This window comes from Bos javanicus, chromosome 15 (assembly GCF_032452875.1).
Source record: "Bos javanicus breed banteng chromosome 15, ARS-OSU_banteng_1.0, whole genome shotgun sequence".
Lineage (NCBI taxonomy): Eukaryota > Metazoa > Chordata > Mammalia > Artiodactyla > Bovidae > Bos > Bos javanicus.
The window spans coordinates 56759881-56778027 of NC_083882.1; the positions used below are offsets into that span (position 1 = coordinate 56759881).

The 18147-nt window shown below is 52.4% G+C and overlaps 1 protein-coding gene across 3 annotated transcripts in view; it reads left to right on the top strand.

The window, feature by feature from the left end:
• Positions 1-18147, top strand: part of MYO7A (myosin VIIA) — a 112700-nt gene that overhangs the window by 10933 nt on the left and 83620 nt on the right. For all 3 annotated transcript variants that reach the window (XM_061380948.1, XM_061380949.1, XM_061380950.1), the window contains exons 3-4: positions 7265-7378; positions 11456-11608. In XM_061380948.1, the coding sequence (XP_061236932.1) occupies positions 7265-7378; positions 11456-11608 (267 nt within the window). The remainder of the gene's footprint in view (positions 1-7264; positions 7379-11455; positions 11609-18147) is intronic.

Here is an 18147-nt window from a genome sequence, read left to right on the forward strand (position 1 = left end):
GGTCTGGGTCAGGGAGGGCCAGCCTCTCAGTCCTCTACTGGCTCTCTGTCAGGGGGCCTCTCTCCACCAACCAGACCTATTTTACCATCTCTTCCTTCTTACCTCTGCTTCTCTGTGCTTTGCTGTCCCCTCTTCGGGAACACTCTTCCCCCTCATGTCTGCCTGAAAAATCACACCAGCACAACAACATGACTTGCTCAGTTAGTAATCACCAGCACTCATACTGCGTTTGCTCTAACAGGCACTGACCTGAGTTACACACAACCTGTTTAATCCTCGCAGCACCTCCTGAGGTATTGTTAAACTGTCATTGAACCAATGAGAAAACAAAGGCACAGAAAGGTTGAGGACCTTGCCCAAGGTCCCACGGCATTTGAATGGCCGTGCCAGCATTAAACTGGCGTTGGTTCTAGAGTCCAGCCTCTTGGCAGCCATGCTATCCTGTCTCTCCAGGGTTAAACTGTTCCTTGTCTGGCGGTACCACCCTTGTCCATCCCCCAGGCTGGAAGCTCTGAGGACGGTATCCCCTAAGCCTTAGTCTGAGCCTGTGAAGGTTGGTTAAATGGACAGATGGAAGGATAGAAGCCCATTCCCCAGCCCTCCCTTTGTGTCTTAGGGTCTGGTTCCTGTTTCCATGAACTCCCCTGAGTGGGTGGGCAGGGAGGGATATGTGTGCTTGTTCTGGGCTTAAGTCGGGGAAGGACCCCTGAGAGCAGTGTCCCTGATGGGGCCCAGGAAGTAGCTGGGAATCACTGCAGTCAGTCAGCCATGTGCTGGGTGGCAGAGTGCTGGGTCTTCAAGGCTAGAACAGAGATGGGGGTAGAAGGAAGGTCAGGTCCGGAGGGGCAGCTCCGGGTTCTGTGTGAGGCATCGCCATCTCTTTTCTTGCCATTCCCCTGTTCCCCACCCTGGTTTGCTTGTCTAGAGCAGAAGGTTGGGTCTTCCAGAATTCCAGACAATGCTGAGGGCCAAAGATGAGACCTTGAAGAGTGCGTAGGAGAAAAGAGGGGGAAGATAAAGCTAAGCAGGGAGAGCGGAGAAGGCAGGTGTAGGAGGAGAGTTGCAGGGCCTGGGCATCCCATGCCTTCTGGGTGGACGGTGCCCACTGTGGCTTGCAGTCCAGCATGGAGTGGAGCCTGTGTGGTGGCCGGGACACAGGAGCCCGACTTGATGCCCACTGCTGGGTGAGTCTGAGCCCTTAGAGGTGTCTGGCTGTCCTGGGGACCAGGGGCTGCCCTCCTGTAGGCCCTAGTGCCTCCTCTTTGAGCTGGAGGTCACCCATTGGGTGGCCTGGGAGGGTGGGGGAGGACCAGAGACAGACTCTTCCAGGCTTTCCCCACAGAGCCCCCTCCCCCTCCAACCTCAATACTTCTTTCCACCCTCACTCCCCAGAGGCAGTCATGGGACCAGAAAGATCTTTGATGCCGTTGGCCTTTAGTCTTAAAAAATTCACTAAGTGTATTGCGTTCTATTCCAAAACATCCCCACGTTTCTTTCTGTAGAAAATACACTGATTTTCTTCAAAGCTGCAGTCAAGGTGAGGTTCCAGGGGCCTCTTTTATGCCCAGCCCTGCAGCCCGGTTCCTGGGTGCCACAGGCTGCGGTCCCTGTGAGGCCAGCCCGGAATCCCCAGTGATGTCAGGTGGTCGGGGTCCAGCCAGGGTGGGAGGGGGCAAAGCGACCCGGGGGGCCCCCTCCCAGTTCCCGCCCGCAGGCGTCACCTAAGCCGCCGTTGCCATGGGCCCGCGGCAGATGGCTGGGTTTAGGGTTCCCCGGTGTGCATGGGATTAGGTGAATTAGGGAGCCCGAGACGTGCTGCCACTGCAGCCGGCCGCCACCAGGCCCTCGGCGCCATGGAGCCTCCTGCCCACCCCGGCGCCCCCGCGGACGCCGCAGACCCCGGCGACGTCGCAGAGGCGCGGGCCAAGCAGCCGGGCAAGGGCAAGTGGGCGCTGGTGCGCAGCCTGAACCAGGCGCTGAAGACATACGCGGTCCTGCCGGTGAGCCCCGGGCCGGTGCGGGGAGGACGCGCCTTTTAGAAGCCGGGCGGGCCGCAGGGTCGCAAAACCCCAGGGTGCATACAGACTCCGATCCTCCGACCCTCCCGTGCCCAGCGTGCACTTGGCCCGCTCTCTTCCGCTCTGAGCCGGGAGCTTCTGCAGCTGGAAAACGGGAGGTGCCCAGAGGGGATTCCCTGCCTTTGCCCTGGTCCAGAGCAGGGAGCGCTTCCAGGTGCCCTCCACCTACTAGCTGGTAGAAGGAAAGCGTGGCCTGTGAGGCCCCTCCTTCCCTGAAGGTTAGCAACCGAACACTTCCTTACTCACCCACCCCTCTGGCAAGTCAGTCGGACCATCTTTCCCACCTGTGAAAACAGGGCTAAGACCACCAGTGTCCCAGAGTGATTATGAGGATAAAGGAGGGGATGCCTGCGTGCTCTGGAGAAGGCAATGGCACATCCCACTCCAGTACTCTTGCCTGGGAAATCCCTTGGAGGGAGGAGCCTGGTAGGCTACAGTCCATGGGGTCCGGAAGAGTCGGATAGGACCCAGCGACTTCACTTTCACTTTTCACTTTCATGCACTGGAGAAGGAAATGGCAACCCACTCCAGTATTCTTGCCTGGAGAATCCCAGGGAAGAGCAGCCTGCGTGCTCAGGCTCTTCAGTCGTGTCTGATTCTGTGCAACTCCATGGACTGTAGCCCGCCAGGCTCCTCTGTCCATGGTATTCTTCAGGCAAGATACTGGAGTGGGTTGCCATGCCCTTCTCCAGGGGATCTTCCCCATCCAGGGATCGAACCCTCTTCTTCTCGGTCTCCTGCATTGCACTAGGGAATTCTTTACCTGCTGAGCCACCAGGGAAGCCCCTAAGTGGGGGGAGAGGCGGGGATATGTCCTAAAACATACTGGTTTTCATTTCACAAACAGGGATTGAACCTCAGACCCTTCCCCAGGGGAGGAGGGAGGCCCAAGAGACTAAGGCCTTGTGGGGGAGTCAGTATTGATCTGATTCTGGGTTCATGCCTAGGGGGAAGGCAAGTGGACATCAAGGACAACTCCTCTTTGCATGGGTCTCTTATCTTTCCAAGCACTGACTCCTTCCATTTTAAGGCTGGGGAACACTAAGGCCCAGAGAGACAGAAAGACTTAGCCAAAGTCACACAGCATTGGTGACAGAACTGGGACCTGGATCCAGAACTCTTTACCATGGTTTGTGGTGGGTGTGGGCTAGGGTTGTGAAGTGCCCTTGAGGACATTTAGGCAAATCCATCTAGGAAGCCACTGTGTGGGGGCTGGGAGCCGCTCATCCGATGGTGGAGAAGCTGTTACTTTCTCCAGTTTACATAGCCACACAGGGGCAGGAGTCTCACAAATGGAACTTTTGATTGTGGGAAAGCTCCCCAGTGGGGTTCTCCTGACAATGGGGTGGTAGGGTTGTAGGAATGGGGCCAGATGCAGTCACAGGCTGCCTGGAGTCGGTTGTGGGGAGAAGCCAATGGGGCTAGACCTGAGCCCAATGCTCCTATCCTCTCCTCCTGCCCCTCAAAAAAGTGTTGTGTTCTTTTACATCTTCCCTCCTCCCCTCCTTCCTTCACCCATCAGCATTTCCTGACCCACCTTGTTTTGGGATAGGGCTCTGCCTTGCAGTTGTTTGCAGTCTCATGAGTAACTGATGTGATGAGTGGTGGTGGCCAAATTACTTTCTCTCTCTGGGCTCAGTTTCCTCATCTGTAAAATGGGTACCCTTGCAATCCAGCTGCACTCTCATGCCCCAAGTACTTTCCATGGGACAGTGGTAACTGTCTTCTCAGAGGTTCTCAGCTCCCCGAGTCCTCTTGGAAGCCTCTTAGCTGCCGTTTTTGCTTCTTTCCTCAAGTTCAGATCAAGAGAAGAGAAAATCAAGTCATTGCCCTCCTGATGACAGTCCTTGGCTAGGAGGGTTCTAAAGTCACTTCTGTTTGCTTTGGTGCCCCCAGCTGGAGCTTCCAGTTTGCATTTTGAGTCCACTAAGCATCTCCAGGCAGGAACCCTATTAGTGTTTCCTGTTCTTTGCAGAACTGGGCTCAGGGCGGGGCCCTAGGGTGGGGGTGTTGAGAGACCGGACTGGATTTGGAGTTTGCCAGTCTTGGGCTTCATTCCTGGTTCTACCACAAAACACCTGTGTGACCTTGGGCATGGGTCTTGACCTCTTTGAGGAGATGAAGTAGAGGTGGAATCCTCTGTCGAAGTGTTGTGATGAGGTTCAGTGAGATGGTTAATTCCAGGGAAGCATGTCAGTCACTACTTGGCCTGCTGCAGGGGTATTTAGTGTGCAGAGAGCAATGTCCTGGTGCCACTGCCAGCCTCCGGGAATCAGGTAGTCTCTCTCTTTCTCTCTCACACACATGAACTCTGTCATGTGCTCCCTTTTACGCACTCACACCCATGCTCACACACACACACTCTCACATTCTGATTCTCTTTCTCACTGAGAGAGTTTCTCTATGTTTGGTTCTGGGGAATCACAGACGGAAGACTCAGATAGGCCCTGCCCTCAGGGGGCTGCAGGCTAGCGAGGAGTGGGCACACACAGTGATGACCCAGCCTGGTGCAGGCTGTAAGGGGCAAGCCCAGGGGCCTGGAGTCTGGAGGAATGCCTGGGTTCTCTTCTCAGGATGAAGTTTTTAAAAATGTAAATGCATCGTGTCACCCTCTCCTGCTTCAAATCTTCTAGTAGCTTCTTGTCCTACTTAATGTCCAACTTCGTCCATGGCTCATGGGACCCTATGTGCCCGCTGCCCACATCCTCCGAGTGCCCCCTCATCTAGCGTCAACCTGGGGCTCCCCTTACTAGACCCTCTGCTTTCCCTTCACTGCTCTGTCCCCAGAGTCTGGAATGAAACTGGAATGAAACAGCAGGCTCTCCACAAATGTGCTCTAAATGACTGAATTAACTCTTCAGGGGGTGGAGAGGAGGAGGAAAGAGGTGGGGCAGTGAGGAGGGGTTGGGAAGAGTTGCTGTTTGCTCTTGGATAAATGTCCACTCAGTGGAAAGATGGGGAGGGGAGGAGGGGATGTGGAACAGAATAGCCTGGGCAGGGGTGTGTCCGGTGGTCCTGGGTCAGCACTTAGAGAGGGCAAGGAGTGTGGCAGGAAACATAGCTTGGATTTGGGATTAAAGCAGTCGTGAGCATTAAACAGGGCAGTTTATGGGAAGTAACCATACAGCCTGGGCAACAGTAGATACTCAGCAAACACATGAGTTCTCCTCTCCTCCCAAAGGCTCTCCAAAGTTTCTTAGTTTTTCTGGGAGAAAGCTTGGGTTTGCAGCTAGCATGTTTCTAACATGTGCTGACCTCCCACGAAGGGAAGTTCATAGTGTCAGCTGGGGCTGAAAAGTAGTTGGTTCTGATGGGAACACGAAGCTGAAACAGTGGCAAGTTGGCTTTGGTACTCAACAAGCCCACCCCTCACTGAGGCATGTGGAAACTGAGGTTCAAAGAGGTCAGGGACTTGTCTGAGGTCCCAAGCAGGTCCCCAAACCCAGTCTCATCAGATCAGATCAGATCAGTTGCTCAGTTGTGTCTGACTCTTTGTGACCCCATGAATCGCAGCACGCCAGGCCTCCCTGTCCATCACCAACTCCCGGAGTTCACTCAGACTCACGTTCATCGAGTCAGTGATGCCATCCAGCCATCTCATCCTCTGTCGTCCCCTTCTCCTCTTGCCCCCAATCCCTCCCAGCATCAGAGTCTTTTCCAGTGAGTCAACTCTTCGCATGAGGTGGCCGAAGTACTGGAGTTTCAGCTTTAGCATCATTCCTTCCAAAGAAACCCCAGGACTGATCTCCTTCAGAATGGACTGGCTGGGTCTCCTTGCAGTCCAAGGGACTCTCAAGAGTCTTCTCTTGAGAACTATCCGGGAGAAATATCAATAACCCAGTCTCATAGCCCAGAGCTATTTGCACTGGGCCATTCCCATGGGCTCATTTCATTGTGAATCAATTTTAGCAGCTGTTACGTTTCTAACTGCCGCTTGATGTTTTCATTAGAATGTCCAGGTTCTTTTACCCTCTAGGGAATTTGGGAACCACCAAAAAGAACACTCTTCTTAAGATTAGAATAAAATTCAGCTTTTACCTCCAGGTGAATAAGAGTCTATGAGTCCTGGTTCTTGCCCGCCTCTCTTTCATCAGTCCTTCCTTCCTGCCTGAGGGCCTTTGCCCTTGTCATTTCCTCTGCCCAGATTTCTACCCTTGCTCTTTCCTAGCCTGTCTGCTTCTCGCCCTTCAGGTCTCAGTTCAGAGATTTCCTCCACAGAGTGGCTTCCCCAGCTACTGGATCTCTGCTTGGCTGGCTTGGTCATTCTCCAGCATTGGGATCACTGTCATCACCACACTACAGCTATCCCAAGTGACTATTACTTGCTCAGGTGCTTGTTTTATGCCTCCTTCCAACCCGAATGTACTTCCTCAGTATTTTTTCTGGCTCCTCCCAACTAGAATGTGGACTCCATGCTCACTGCTTGATCCCCAGCATTTAGATCCATCGGTGCCTTGTACCTAGTAGGTGCTCAGTACATGCGGGTTTGATGCCAGTGCTGAAAGGTAGTTCTTCTAAATCCATTCTCTGACTCTGGGCTGTAGATGTGGCTTCCGTGCATGCTCACTGAGCATGTAGTGAGAGCCAGGCTCTGTGCCGGATGCTGCAAGGGATACAGATGTGACGCTCTGCCCACCCCCAAGAGACACTGTTGGGCTGTCCCCACAAGCCAGGAGACAGTGTGGCTGAGAGCGATGTCCACGTGTGTCACGGGGCCCAGCAGTGTCACTGCAGGGAGGTCATAGCTGTGACTGTGAGCGTTGACCTTGGAGGTGATGGAGGCTGTTTGAATGTCTGGGGGAACTACTCCTTTAGGACGGAGGGGAAGTGGTTTGGGTGCTTCGGTGTTTCTGCCTAAACCTCAGTGAGTCTACTGTCCCTGTATGTGATGTAGAGCCTTGGGGAAAACCGGGCTTTGGGCAGGCCTGGGTTTGAAGCTGCTTAGCTGTGTGGTCTCAGCTGTTCCCCTCTCTGAGCCTCTGCTTATTCGTCTGTAAACTGGGGACAGTCATGACACTGTGTAAGTGCCCAACCGAGGACCAGGCACCAAGGCTTCCACGAGAGCTGGTTCTCTTTCCTCTTCTGTGGTCGACGCAAGAGCTGCTGGTGGTCAGGGTGGGCACAGCACTGCTCGGAAGGTGTTCCTGATGCCCCTCTCTGCTCACCTGGGACTCTCTCACCCACAGGGTGACTACGTCTGGATGGACCTGAGATCCGGACAGGAGTTTGATGTGCCCATTGGAGCGGTGGTGAAGCTCTGTGATTCTGGGCAGATCCAGGTGGTGGACGATGAAGGCAATGTGAGTAGCCTGTTACCATCCCGCCCCTGTGCCTGGACAGGGGCACAGACTGGTGGTGATCTGACACAGGTACCTAGCAGGGACCGGCCTCAGGGCGGTGGAGACAGTTCCTGGGCCCCACTTCTGCCTCTCAGAGCTCCCTTCCTCCATGGAGCTTTCCTGACAGCCCCCGTGAGAAGGAACCTCGCTTTTGCCCCACGATACTTGTTCTAATTTCCATAAGTACTTCGGTCCATTCTGCCTGGTATTAGAGATGTGTGTCTGTGTGGACGTGCGAGTGTGTATGGTGGGTGCAGGGAGGTGGCACTAGCCTGGGCGCTCCTTAGGTTCAGGGATGCTTTGGGATCAGAGAGACTGGATTCAAATCCCATCCTGCCCACTTGACGCCCAAGCTATGCAACCTTGGCCAAATCTCTTTCCCTTCTGAACCTGTTTCCCTTTCTATAAAATGGAGATAACGACAACTATCTCACAGGGTTATTGACTCAGAAAATGGGGAGGTGCTCTGAAAACAGCCAGTCTGGTTCTGTGGGGTTACAGCATCAGATGAATCCACTGTCCACCCCAGTGATGCCCAGGAATCAGTCTAACAGTTGAGCCCTTTATCTCTTGTGACTCTGAAGGAAAGGGACACTGGAAGTGTAAATTTCAGAGGCAGTGAGAATGGGGCCTTGGGGATGGAAGGAAAGGTCTAAAGTCAGGGTCCAGTCTTAGAGAAGATGGGTGGGTGGCCTGGAAGAGGGGAAGCCTGGGAACTCTGGATGTGTGTTCATGGGCATGACACATGTGTATGTGGCAGGGGCATGTGTAAGTGTGGTGTGGAGTATAAGGCTGTGGTTTGGTAGAGATGTGAGGGACCAGGGAGATGCAGTTCACTATAATTTGGGTTGTACCCAATGCTTTGGGTGGTGCTGGGGACATAGAGAGAGTCCCGTCTTAGCCTCCAAGTCTGATGGAAGTGAAAGGGTGCAGTGACTTGGAGAAGAAGGCTCTGCTGGGGGTTGGTGTGGGCTCTGGATCCTAGAGGCCCAGTACTGGCTGTGGAAAGGTGGGGGCATCACTATTATTTATCCCTGCAGCCTCCAGAGGTACCAGCTTTGGGGTCTGCAAAGCCCTTTGACCCAAGTTCTGTTTTTAAGTCCTCACAGTGTGTGTGAAGGGCAGGGAGGACAGCCTCTGTGACCTCAAGGGGAAACTGGAGTCCAGGGAGGGACCCCAGGGCCACTCACACTAGTGAGCTAGTGAGGGATGCTGCGTGAGGGGCCAGGATCCCGGGCCTCCAGCCCCGTGTGTGTGATTCCTCTCCTGACATCTCAGTGGTGACTTTGGAGCTCCGGTTCTGTTAACCACACTTTTGTCCCCTGGGCTTTAAAAGCAGAGTGCCACAGTGTCATCCCACAGGCTCCAGTTCCAGGGCTCTCTAGGAAGCCCCTGTGAGGTTGCAGGTGCAGAACGGGGGCCCGGGTTTGGCTGGCAGCACAGATAGGTCCAGGAACCAGCCTGGAACCCCCAGGGTGGGGCCCAGGGACTCTGCCTGCAGGCTTGAGTTTCACCTGGGTCATGTTGCATGTCAGATGGTGTCCCGTAACTGTGTCACCAGATCCCAGAGATCCACTCCCACTCGCCCCCACAGAGGCCCTGAGAATGGGGGCTGCAGAGTGGGGAGGAATGTGACTGACTGGCTGGGAACAGGATGGGGCCTGCGTTGCTTCGGTGGTGCTGGGCCCGGGCGGGTGGAGGGGTGGCGGTTTCTGGCCTCTTCTTTCACCAGCTTTTCCCACTCCCATTCCCTCCCTGCTCCACCTCCAAGCTATGATCTTTGACTTCTCTGTCTGCCACAGACTCCCCCAACCTGAGGCCAGGTGAGTCACATCTGGTTCCCTGGAGCACGATGAAGCTCTCCCTAGAGAAGTTTCTCTATGAAGATGTGCTGAATCAATGAGAGGCCACGGTTCCCATCTTCACTGAAGTGCTAATATTCTGCTTTTGTCCAAGCCATTCTTATTGCTGGACATCCCCTTCTTCCCCTCCTCTGCAGAGCACATGGTCCCTGTCTCTCTGAATTCATTGCCAGGTCAGCTCTTTCCCAAATGTGTCCCCAGGCCCTCTGTGTCTCTCCCTGGTATACCTTCAGGGCCAGGCCTCAGTTTCTGTCCTGGTTACACTTTGGTCTGTGTGGTAGCTGTCTGTGGACATTGACCTGAGGGGTGCTGACCTCAGCTGTGTGACTCTCCATGCAGGAAAGGAGTGGGGAGAGGCTCAGCTCTGCCATTTAACTGAGCAGAGCACTCTACCTCTCCAGTGTACAGCCTCACTGTAAAACAGGGCCAGTAATTCCATGATGCAATGTTAAGAGGAACAAATGAGAATATACACCTCTTTTGCAACAAAAACTAGAAGGCATTAGAGTGATAATACCCAGGATTGGTTGATCAGTTACCAGGTACTAGGGCTTTTTAGATCTGACAGGAGTGAAACAAAAGTTGACCATTATCATATCTATTAACCCTCCCAACATCCCTAAGAAAAGGGGATTGTTATTCTCATCCCCATTTCGTAGATGAGGTCGTAGAGGTTCAGGGAAGCAAACTGACATGCACAGGGCTACGGGTCTTACGGAGGCTGAGCTACCTCTTAACTCTGGGCTGAAGTGTCCTGTGGAGGAATTATGGAAACAGGCTGGGGTCGAGTGGGGAAGGCAGACAGCCTGCCTGGCAAGGTGTCCCCTCTGGCCCATGCTAGGGCCTAGGACCAAGTAGGGAAAGGGAATTTTCCAATTGGATCAACTTTTATCAAGAAATGGGATGGAAGAGAGGAATGTTCCACCCGGGATTGGAAAGTCTAGGAGGGTTCTCTGATCTCGCCATCCAGCCTATTCACGTCAGGGCTGTGTGAGGGCCTGACCTGGAATGCAATGCCCCTGGCCCAGGAAGTGCCTTGAAATGCCAGGGAAACTGGAGTCATTGGCAATGGCTAGCCTGTCCTTGAGCTCTTTGAGGGCCTTGGTCTTCTGATCCTGTTTTCTCATGTAAAGTAAGGGAGCTGGAATAGGGGACTTGTGGGCTCTCTCCATGACTAGGACTTGGCTTTTAATTCAGATTTGGTTCCTAGTAGTCAGAAGTCAGCCATCTGTTCATCAGGAATTCTCTGCCCTGTCTTTGTGCCTGGCCCCTGTTTGAAGCACTGTGAACCAGGCTATAGCAAACATGGAACCTAACCGCCCAGACTTGGGGAAAATTGAGGGGTCAGGGCCAGAACCGTGTTCACACAATGGTAACCCAATGTGACCACTGCCTTGCAGTGGGAGACCCGGGGTGTGGGGGTGCCTAGAGGAGGCCCTGACCCAGCCATGGGAACCCTGACTCCTGCCTGGTCCTCAGGCTCCTATGGTTCTGGTATTTGGGAATAGGGAGAGGGACCCAGAGGTCTTTGGAGGTTTGACTCAGGTTATAGCCATACTACAGAGCAAAGGAGCGATTCCCATTTCTCTGAGAGGTGAGGATTGTGAGTAGAGGGTGCTGGAGACCTCCATGGGGAGGTGAGGATTCCAACAGTCAGAGGAAACCAGGGCTTTGCAAGCTCTATGAACAAGCCAAGGCAATTGCCCAGATGTGCAACCATCTGCCACCCCATGGCAGCAGGAGATCGTGCAGTAGTATTGCACTATCCGAGTAACTTTTTGTACTACTGTTTACTGGAGTTTGGATTTGAGGTCAAGTCTAACTCCAATTATTACACTTTTCACTCCATCCTATAAACTGACTGGAGGGACTAATCCCTTTTATGACGGCCACAACGTAGGGCCAAAGTCCCTGCCGTGCCCACCTCTAAGGTCTGCAAAAGAGAATTTCCTAAGAGGAGGAAGAGCGCTCCATGGAGGTTAAGGGTAGGTGGTATCACTTTTACTCGTGGGAGTCAACCTGTTAGAACTGATTGTGTTTGGCCGCAGGAGAGGACGAGGCCCTTATGGGGTCGCAGATATCCGGGGTTCCCGTCCCTCCAGGGACCCTTCCCTGGCAGAGTGCAGCCTGTGTCCCAGGAGGACGAGCTGACGTTAGCCACTGTGCATCTCCGCAGGAACACTGGATTTCCCCGCAGAACGCCACGCACATCAAGCCCATGCACCCCACTTCGGTCCACGGCGTGGAGGACATGATCCGCTTGGGGGACCTCAATGAAGCCGGCATCCTGCGCAACCTGCTCATTAGATACCGAGACCATCTCATCTACGTGAGTCTTGCCCCACCAGCCAGCCGCCCCGCCCACCTTCCACTTGTAACCCCGCCCCACCCCGCCTCCGCAGCTGGCCTGCTGGGATCAGGGAGTCAGCCCTTGCCCACAGCCGCTCTGTCTGTGGCTTATTTTCTCTTTTGTTCTGGATGGCAACCCCCTTCAGTGTTCTCGCCTGGGGAATCCCATGGACAGAGGAGCCTGGCAGGCTACAGTCCATGGGGTCACAAAGGATCCGACACGACTGAGCGACTAACACTTTCTTGTGTGGTCTGTGATTGCAGAACGGGAAGTTTTTCCCACAGGTTCCTGTGGCTCTGTAGGGAGACTGCTGAAACTGCTGGGAGACTAGACCAGGCAGGGGAGGGCAACAGGCTTGGTGCTTTGCCCAGGGATGGGGGATCTGTGGTTTTCCCTGGGTTTGCGGTGGGATCAGGACCTGCCATGGATCTTCCAAAGTCAAGAAGAGGATGGGCTGGAAGTCTATCCTCAGGAAGGGGATGGAGGATGAAACATGCTCCTGGATACCCCAAAACCTTGATACTAGAACCTGTCATACACACATGCCACACTTTCTCACCTTGAAACTCATGAGGACAAATAAAGAACATCTCACTCAGCCAGGACTGAGTTGATCCCAAGAGGTAAGCTCAGATACCATCAGGACACGATAGTCCCATCAAGACCATTAGTCTAGAGATCCTCACACTTTTTGGCCTCAGGAACCCCTTATGTTCTTAAATATTACTGAGAGCCTCAAAGAGCTTTTGTTTATGTATGTCATATCTATTGATATTTACCATATTACAAATTATAACCAGGACATTTAAAATTATTAATTCATTAAAAAATGACCACAAAAATCCATTACAGAATAACATAGCATATTTTTAAGAAAATACATTTGTCAGTATAAAAAAATTAATGAGAAGAGTGGCACTGTTTTACAGGTTTTCAAATTCAAATATCTTTAGTATCTGACTTAATATTATGGTGGGCCAAAAAGTTTGTTTGCTTCTGAATTTTTTGGCCAACTCAATAGAAGACAACCTGATTTTCTGCCACACATCCATACTGATGTGATATTGTTTTGGCTGACGTGTATGAAGAAAATCTGGCCTCACAGATATGCTGGTGGAAAAGACAAGGCTTTATGGACTTCCTGAAAGGATCCTGGGGATCCTCAGGGATCTCACCCTTCTCTGAGAATGGCTGATCTAGCCCCATAGTCCCATTTTACAGAAAGGGAAACTGAGGCTTCACAAGGCTGAGTTGTAGAGCTGTGTGCTGGGGTCACTGCATGTCTCTGGCCTGAGCAGCTCAGGGGCAAAGGAAGCCATGGATGTACAACAAAGAAAGAGCTGGAGGGAACTCCCTGAGGCAGGTCCCCAGGCCAGTCATGCTCAGGGGGGGTGGGGTGATAAGTGCAGAGCTGGTCACACAGGGTCTGTGAAAGTGAGGCCTCACTCCCAGTTCCCTTCCTGAATGCCAGGAGAGATGGCATTCAGGAAGGGGCATTGCATGATCAGAAGACCTGAGGCAGGACCGTGCCAGGCAAGTGAGTTGTCAGGACCGTGAATGGGAGACAGGGCCGGGAGAGTCTGAGGGAGCCTGAGGAAGCACAGCAAGGAGTTCTCAGGGCCCTCAGAAGCCCTGGCATTGTGGCACCTCAGCTTCTGGGGAGCCCCCCTCCCCACTCTGGGTCCTTCTGCAGCTCTGGGCTCTCAAGCTGTGTTCTGGCCCTGGACATGTGTTGATTGTGTAGCAGCAGCTTTCTCAGGGAGCCCCTTAGTACTGACAAAGCCCCTTTTACTCCTTCCCTCATCCAGAGGGCAGGACATGATGATACCTCCAGACATGAGCAGCATCACCCTGTCAGGGGGGTGGGGCTAGGATTTGAGCCCAGGCCAGAGATACCCCACGGGACCACTGGTGTCAACACCCCAGTTCTTGGCAGTTCCCTGCCCCCTCCTCTCCTTGGATAGCAGGTGGACACAGGAGAGACCTGGGGCTCTCCATGGCCACTCGCCCAGGCCTGGGTGGAGTGTGATGCTTGGGTCTGGAGGTGAGCAGGAACCTGTCCCCCTGCATGCCCAGGGAGGCTGCTGCAGAGCTCGTGTCCTGATGTAGTCTCCTGTCGAGGGGAACTTCACAGGAAGGAGCTGAGTGGGGGCTGTCTCCACCAGGGACCCTGCATACCATGTCTAAGGATAACTCTGAGGCTTGTAGTTGGTTCTTTTGCACACAGTTTAGTGATTTTGCCAGCAAACTGGTTTCTCTTATGTGAGGGAGTCGGTTGGTTGATTCAAAGAACAAAGGCAAAAACAGGATCCAAAAGGGAGAAGAGAGGAAAAAATTTTAGACAGTCTGGCATAAGTAAATCTTTTTTTTTTTTTTTGGATGCGCCATACAGTATGTGAGATCTTAATTCCTCCACTGGGGGTTGAAGCTTCACTCCCTGCATTGGAAGTGCAGAGTCTTAACCACTGGACTGCCCAAAAGTTCAGGAAGTTCTGTTCACTGCCCAGATCACTGAATCTGGTTTGTTAAGTTTTCAGAGTAGACTAATTAGCTGGCTTCTCTGGTGGCTCAGATGGTAAAGAATATGCCTGCAATGCAGGAGACCCAGGTTGGATCCCTGGGTTGGGAAGATCCTCTGGAGAAGGGAATGGCAACCCACTCCAGTGTTCTTGCATGGAGAATTCCATAGACAGGGGAACCTGGTGGGCTACAGTTCATGGGGTCACAGAGAGTTGGACATGACTGAGCAACTAATGTTCTTCTGTGTGTGATTAGCAGGCAGTCAGGAGAGAAATCAGCCTGGATGTTATGGCCTTACTTAGGTTGACTATGGGATCAAATAAAAGAATTCCAGAGATTTATGGATTCTCCAGAAAACCCTGCGGTCTGCACCATTTAGCTCATTAGAGGTTTTGCTAGTAACCATTCTGACTGATTTTAGGGTGAGGGATAGGAAGTGGGGGTGGGGAGGGCATGGAGATGGAGCCCGCATGAGATGTCTAAGCTCTGTTTCCCATTCAGAGACTCACAGTCAGAAATCCAGCCACAGCACCTGGAAGGTCCCCAGCTTGCGTAGTCTGTGGACCTAAGATTCAGGGTGTCTGTTGGTGCAGGGTCCTGCACTCCAGAACTGCAAGGCTCAAGGAGGTTTCCTTGACTTGCTGACTCTATGCTTCTGTGACTGAATGGATGAAGTAGGATTAGACCAGGGCTTTGAAGAAGCAGCTGGGCTATTGTCCCACCCAGAAACTGTACCTGTCCCTAACCATGGCAACCCTGGTTACTTCATGGCTTAGGTTACCCTGGGTACAGCCCTACGCACCTGCGATTTCCTCAGATTACCCCGGCCGCTCATAGCCTTGGGCCTGGAGGATGCTCTGTCCCTGACTGTCTGCCCAGGGCTTGCCTACTCCAGCTGGTCTGCCTCTAGGAGCCTGAGGGACAGCACCCCAGGGCCGTAAATTAGCCTCAGGCACCCTAAGAGAGGCAGAGCCCTCAGAGGACCCTTAGCAACCTCTCAACTGAAGGAGAAAATTTTGAGCAGACACCACTGAGACAAACATTCAAGTCTAAGGTCCTTTCACGATATCCTGAGAATGTGAACTGGAATCCCTTTGACCAAGATGCAGTGGGAATGGTTCAGTTCAGTTCAGTTCAGTTGCTCAGTCGTGTCCAACTCTTTGCGACCCCATGAATCGCAGCACGCCAGGCCTCCCTGTCCATCACCAACTCCCGGAGTTCACTCAGACTCACGTCCATCGAGTCAGCGATGCCATCCAGCCATCTCATCCTCTGTCGTCCCCTTCTCCTCCTGCCCCCAATCCCTCCCAGCATCAGAGTCTTTCCCAATGAGTCAGCTCTTCACGTGAGGTGGCCAAAGTACTGGAGTTTCAGCTTTAGCATCATTCCTTCCAAAGAAATCCCAGGGCTGATCTCCTTCAGAATGGACTGGTTGGATCTCCTTGCAGTCCAAGGGACTCTCAAGAGTCTTCTCCAACACCACACTTCAAAAGCATCAATTCTTCGGCGCTCAGCCTTCTTCACAGTCCAACTCTCACATCCATACATGACCACTGGAAAAACCATAGCCTTGACTAGATGGACCTTTGTTGGCAAAGCAATGTCTCTGCTTTTGAATATGCTATCTAGGTTGGTCATAACTTTCCTTCCAAAGGAATGGTTAGTGGGAATGGTTAGTATTTGTTAATTTCAAGTGTGAGATAATTTGTAGAGTAATTTACAGTAGGATTGTGAGTTAAGACTATGGTAGCATTGGTTCCACCAAGTATCAGTAACTTCTGAAGAAGGGGTTATATACATGTTCATGATTCTGCATTTGATCACTATATCAAATACTCAGAATATATCAGATATACCAAAAGACACAGTGTGCTTCTGTTGAGTCAGACGAGTACTTAGTATTGGGTTAGTAAACTTTTTTGTGAGATTGAGATGTTGGTTGCTTATAGCATTGATACTATATGATGAGTGAGGTTTAGAGCAATTTTGTCTTAATCTCTACTGTATATATCTGAGTAATATGGCAGAAATGAATCTTTTTGTTTTAGTGTAATTTTAGCACCCAGGTGGTGTTAGTGATAAAGAACCCACCACCAGTGCAGGAGACCTAAGAGATGTGGGTTCCATATCTGGGTTGGGAAGATCCACTGGAGGAGGAAATGGCAACCCATTCCCGTGTTCTGGCCTGGAAAATCGCATGGACAGGGGAGCTTGGCAGACTACAGTCTACAGGGTTGCAAAGAGTCAGACACAACTGAAGCAACTTAGCGCACAGATAAGGCAGCATTTTTAATCTCTAGAAGACTACCATGAATAATGTTTATTGAGTCTTCAACTTATGCTAGGCACTGTTATAAGTATTTTACATGAATTACCTGATTTAATCCTCATAGTACCCCTTATGTGGGTTACCCTGGTGGCTCAGTGGTAAAGAACCCACCTTCCAATGCAGGAGATATAAGTTTGATTCCTGGGTTGGAAAGATCCCCTGGAGAAGGAAATGGCAACCCACTCCAGTGTTTTTGCATGGGAAATCCCATGGACAGAGGAGCCTGGTAGGCTACAGTCCATGGGGTTGCAATGAGTTGGACATGACTTAGTGACTAAAGAGCAAACAGTCCCAGAGGCCAGGGGTCATTGCTGGGTCTTTCAGGGAACAGGTGGCAGGGCTGAAGCTGAGTAGGGACTGGAGCTCTGGTCTGGGAGCTGGGAGACCTGGATCCAGGTGTTGGCAGGTGGCCTTTGGAGAATCCCTACCCATTTCTGGTCTCTGTCACCCCTTTGGTACAGTGGGTTGGGTAGCTCTGTGACATTGGTATAGTATGTGTATCTTGGTCTCCATGGCCTGCTAAGCGGAAGGCCCCAGGGATAGCAGGCCCAGGGGTTTCCCAGAGGAGGAGGTGGATTCCTACCATATCTCCTGGGGTGTGTCTCTGAGCCAAGAGAGGCTCCTTGATCTTCACCTGGAACTTGGGGCCCCCCAGGGACCTGTGTGCTATGTCCTTGACTCAGGAATAATCCTTATCTCTTCCCTACCCCAGCCCATGGCCCCACAGGGTGGGCTTTATCACTGGGGACTTAACAAAATGCCAGTGTTGGGGAGTGGACATTAACCCTCTGTTTACCGTGAACCCTTGGAGAGACAGGGCCAGAGGGGCTCAGAGAGCAGTGCCCAGAGCCTAAGGGGGTGGACACGTGCTGAGGTGCAGAGAGAGGCCTTAGTCTCATTGTCAGCAGTGGCCAAGCCCCTCACTTCTTCTGCCTCCCCTACCACCAGCCTCACAGCCTTGCAGGTGAATCCCTGGGATTTGGGGGAGTCCAGGTGGGGAGGTGAGAGCTGGGGCTCTGGTGCCAGGGTCCCTCCATTATCCCACTCCCCACTTATCTGCTGTGTGACCTTGGCAAGTCCCTCCCCTTCTTGGAGGCTCAGTTCTCCCATCTGAGAAGGAGCGTCGTAACTACACCTCACAGGGGCCTTCTGACAGCACAGGGAGGGATAGCCTGGGAGCTGCAAATCCTGTGCCCAGCAGGGGGTGTGTCCTTGTTCCTCTGCTGAGGTGAGTCCTCTCTCTGAAGGAAGAGGCTTTTTCATTATTTAATTTGAAATGGGTGCAGGCGCTACAGATTGGAAAGTATTCCTTCTGCCACAGACGCAACCACTGCTACTAACTTCTTTTCTATCCTCCAAGAGAAAGACTATGTATATATGATATCTGTGATATTAAATTATGCTAAAATTTTTTCTACACATATGATAGCATTCCTGCCCAGACTGTTGTGTGCTTTTCCACTAGCCACAGCCCCCGGCCATCCTTCCTATCAGCATAGGCAGGGCTGCCACAGTATTGCTGACAGGGGTCTCCCGTTATGGACTTTCTTGGTGGCTCAGGTGGTAAAGAATCTGCCTGCAATGCAGGAGATCCCCTGGAGAAGGGCATGGCAATCCACTCCAGCATTCTTGCCTGGAGAATTCTGTGGACAGAGGAGCCTGGCAGGCT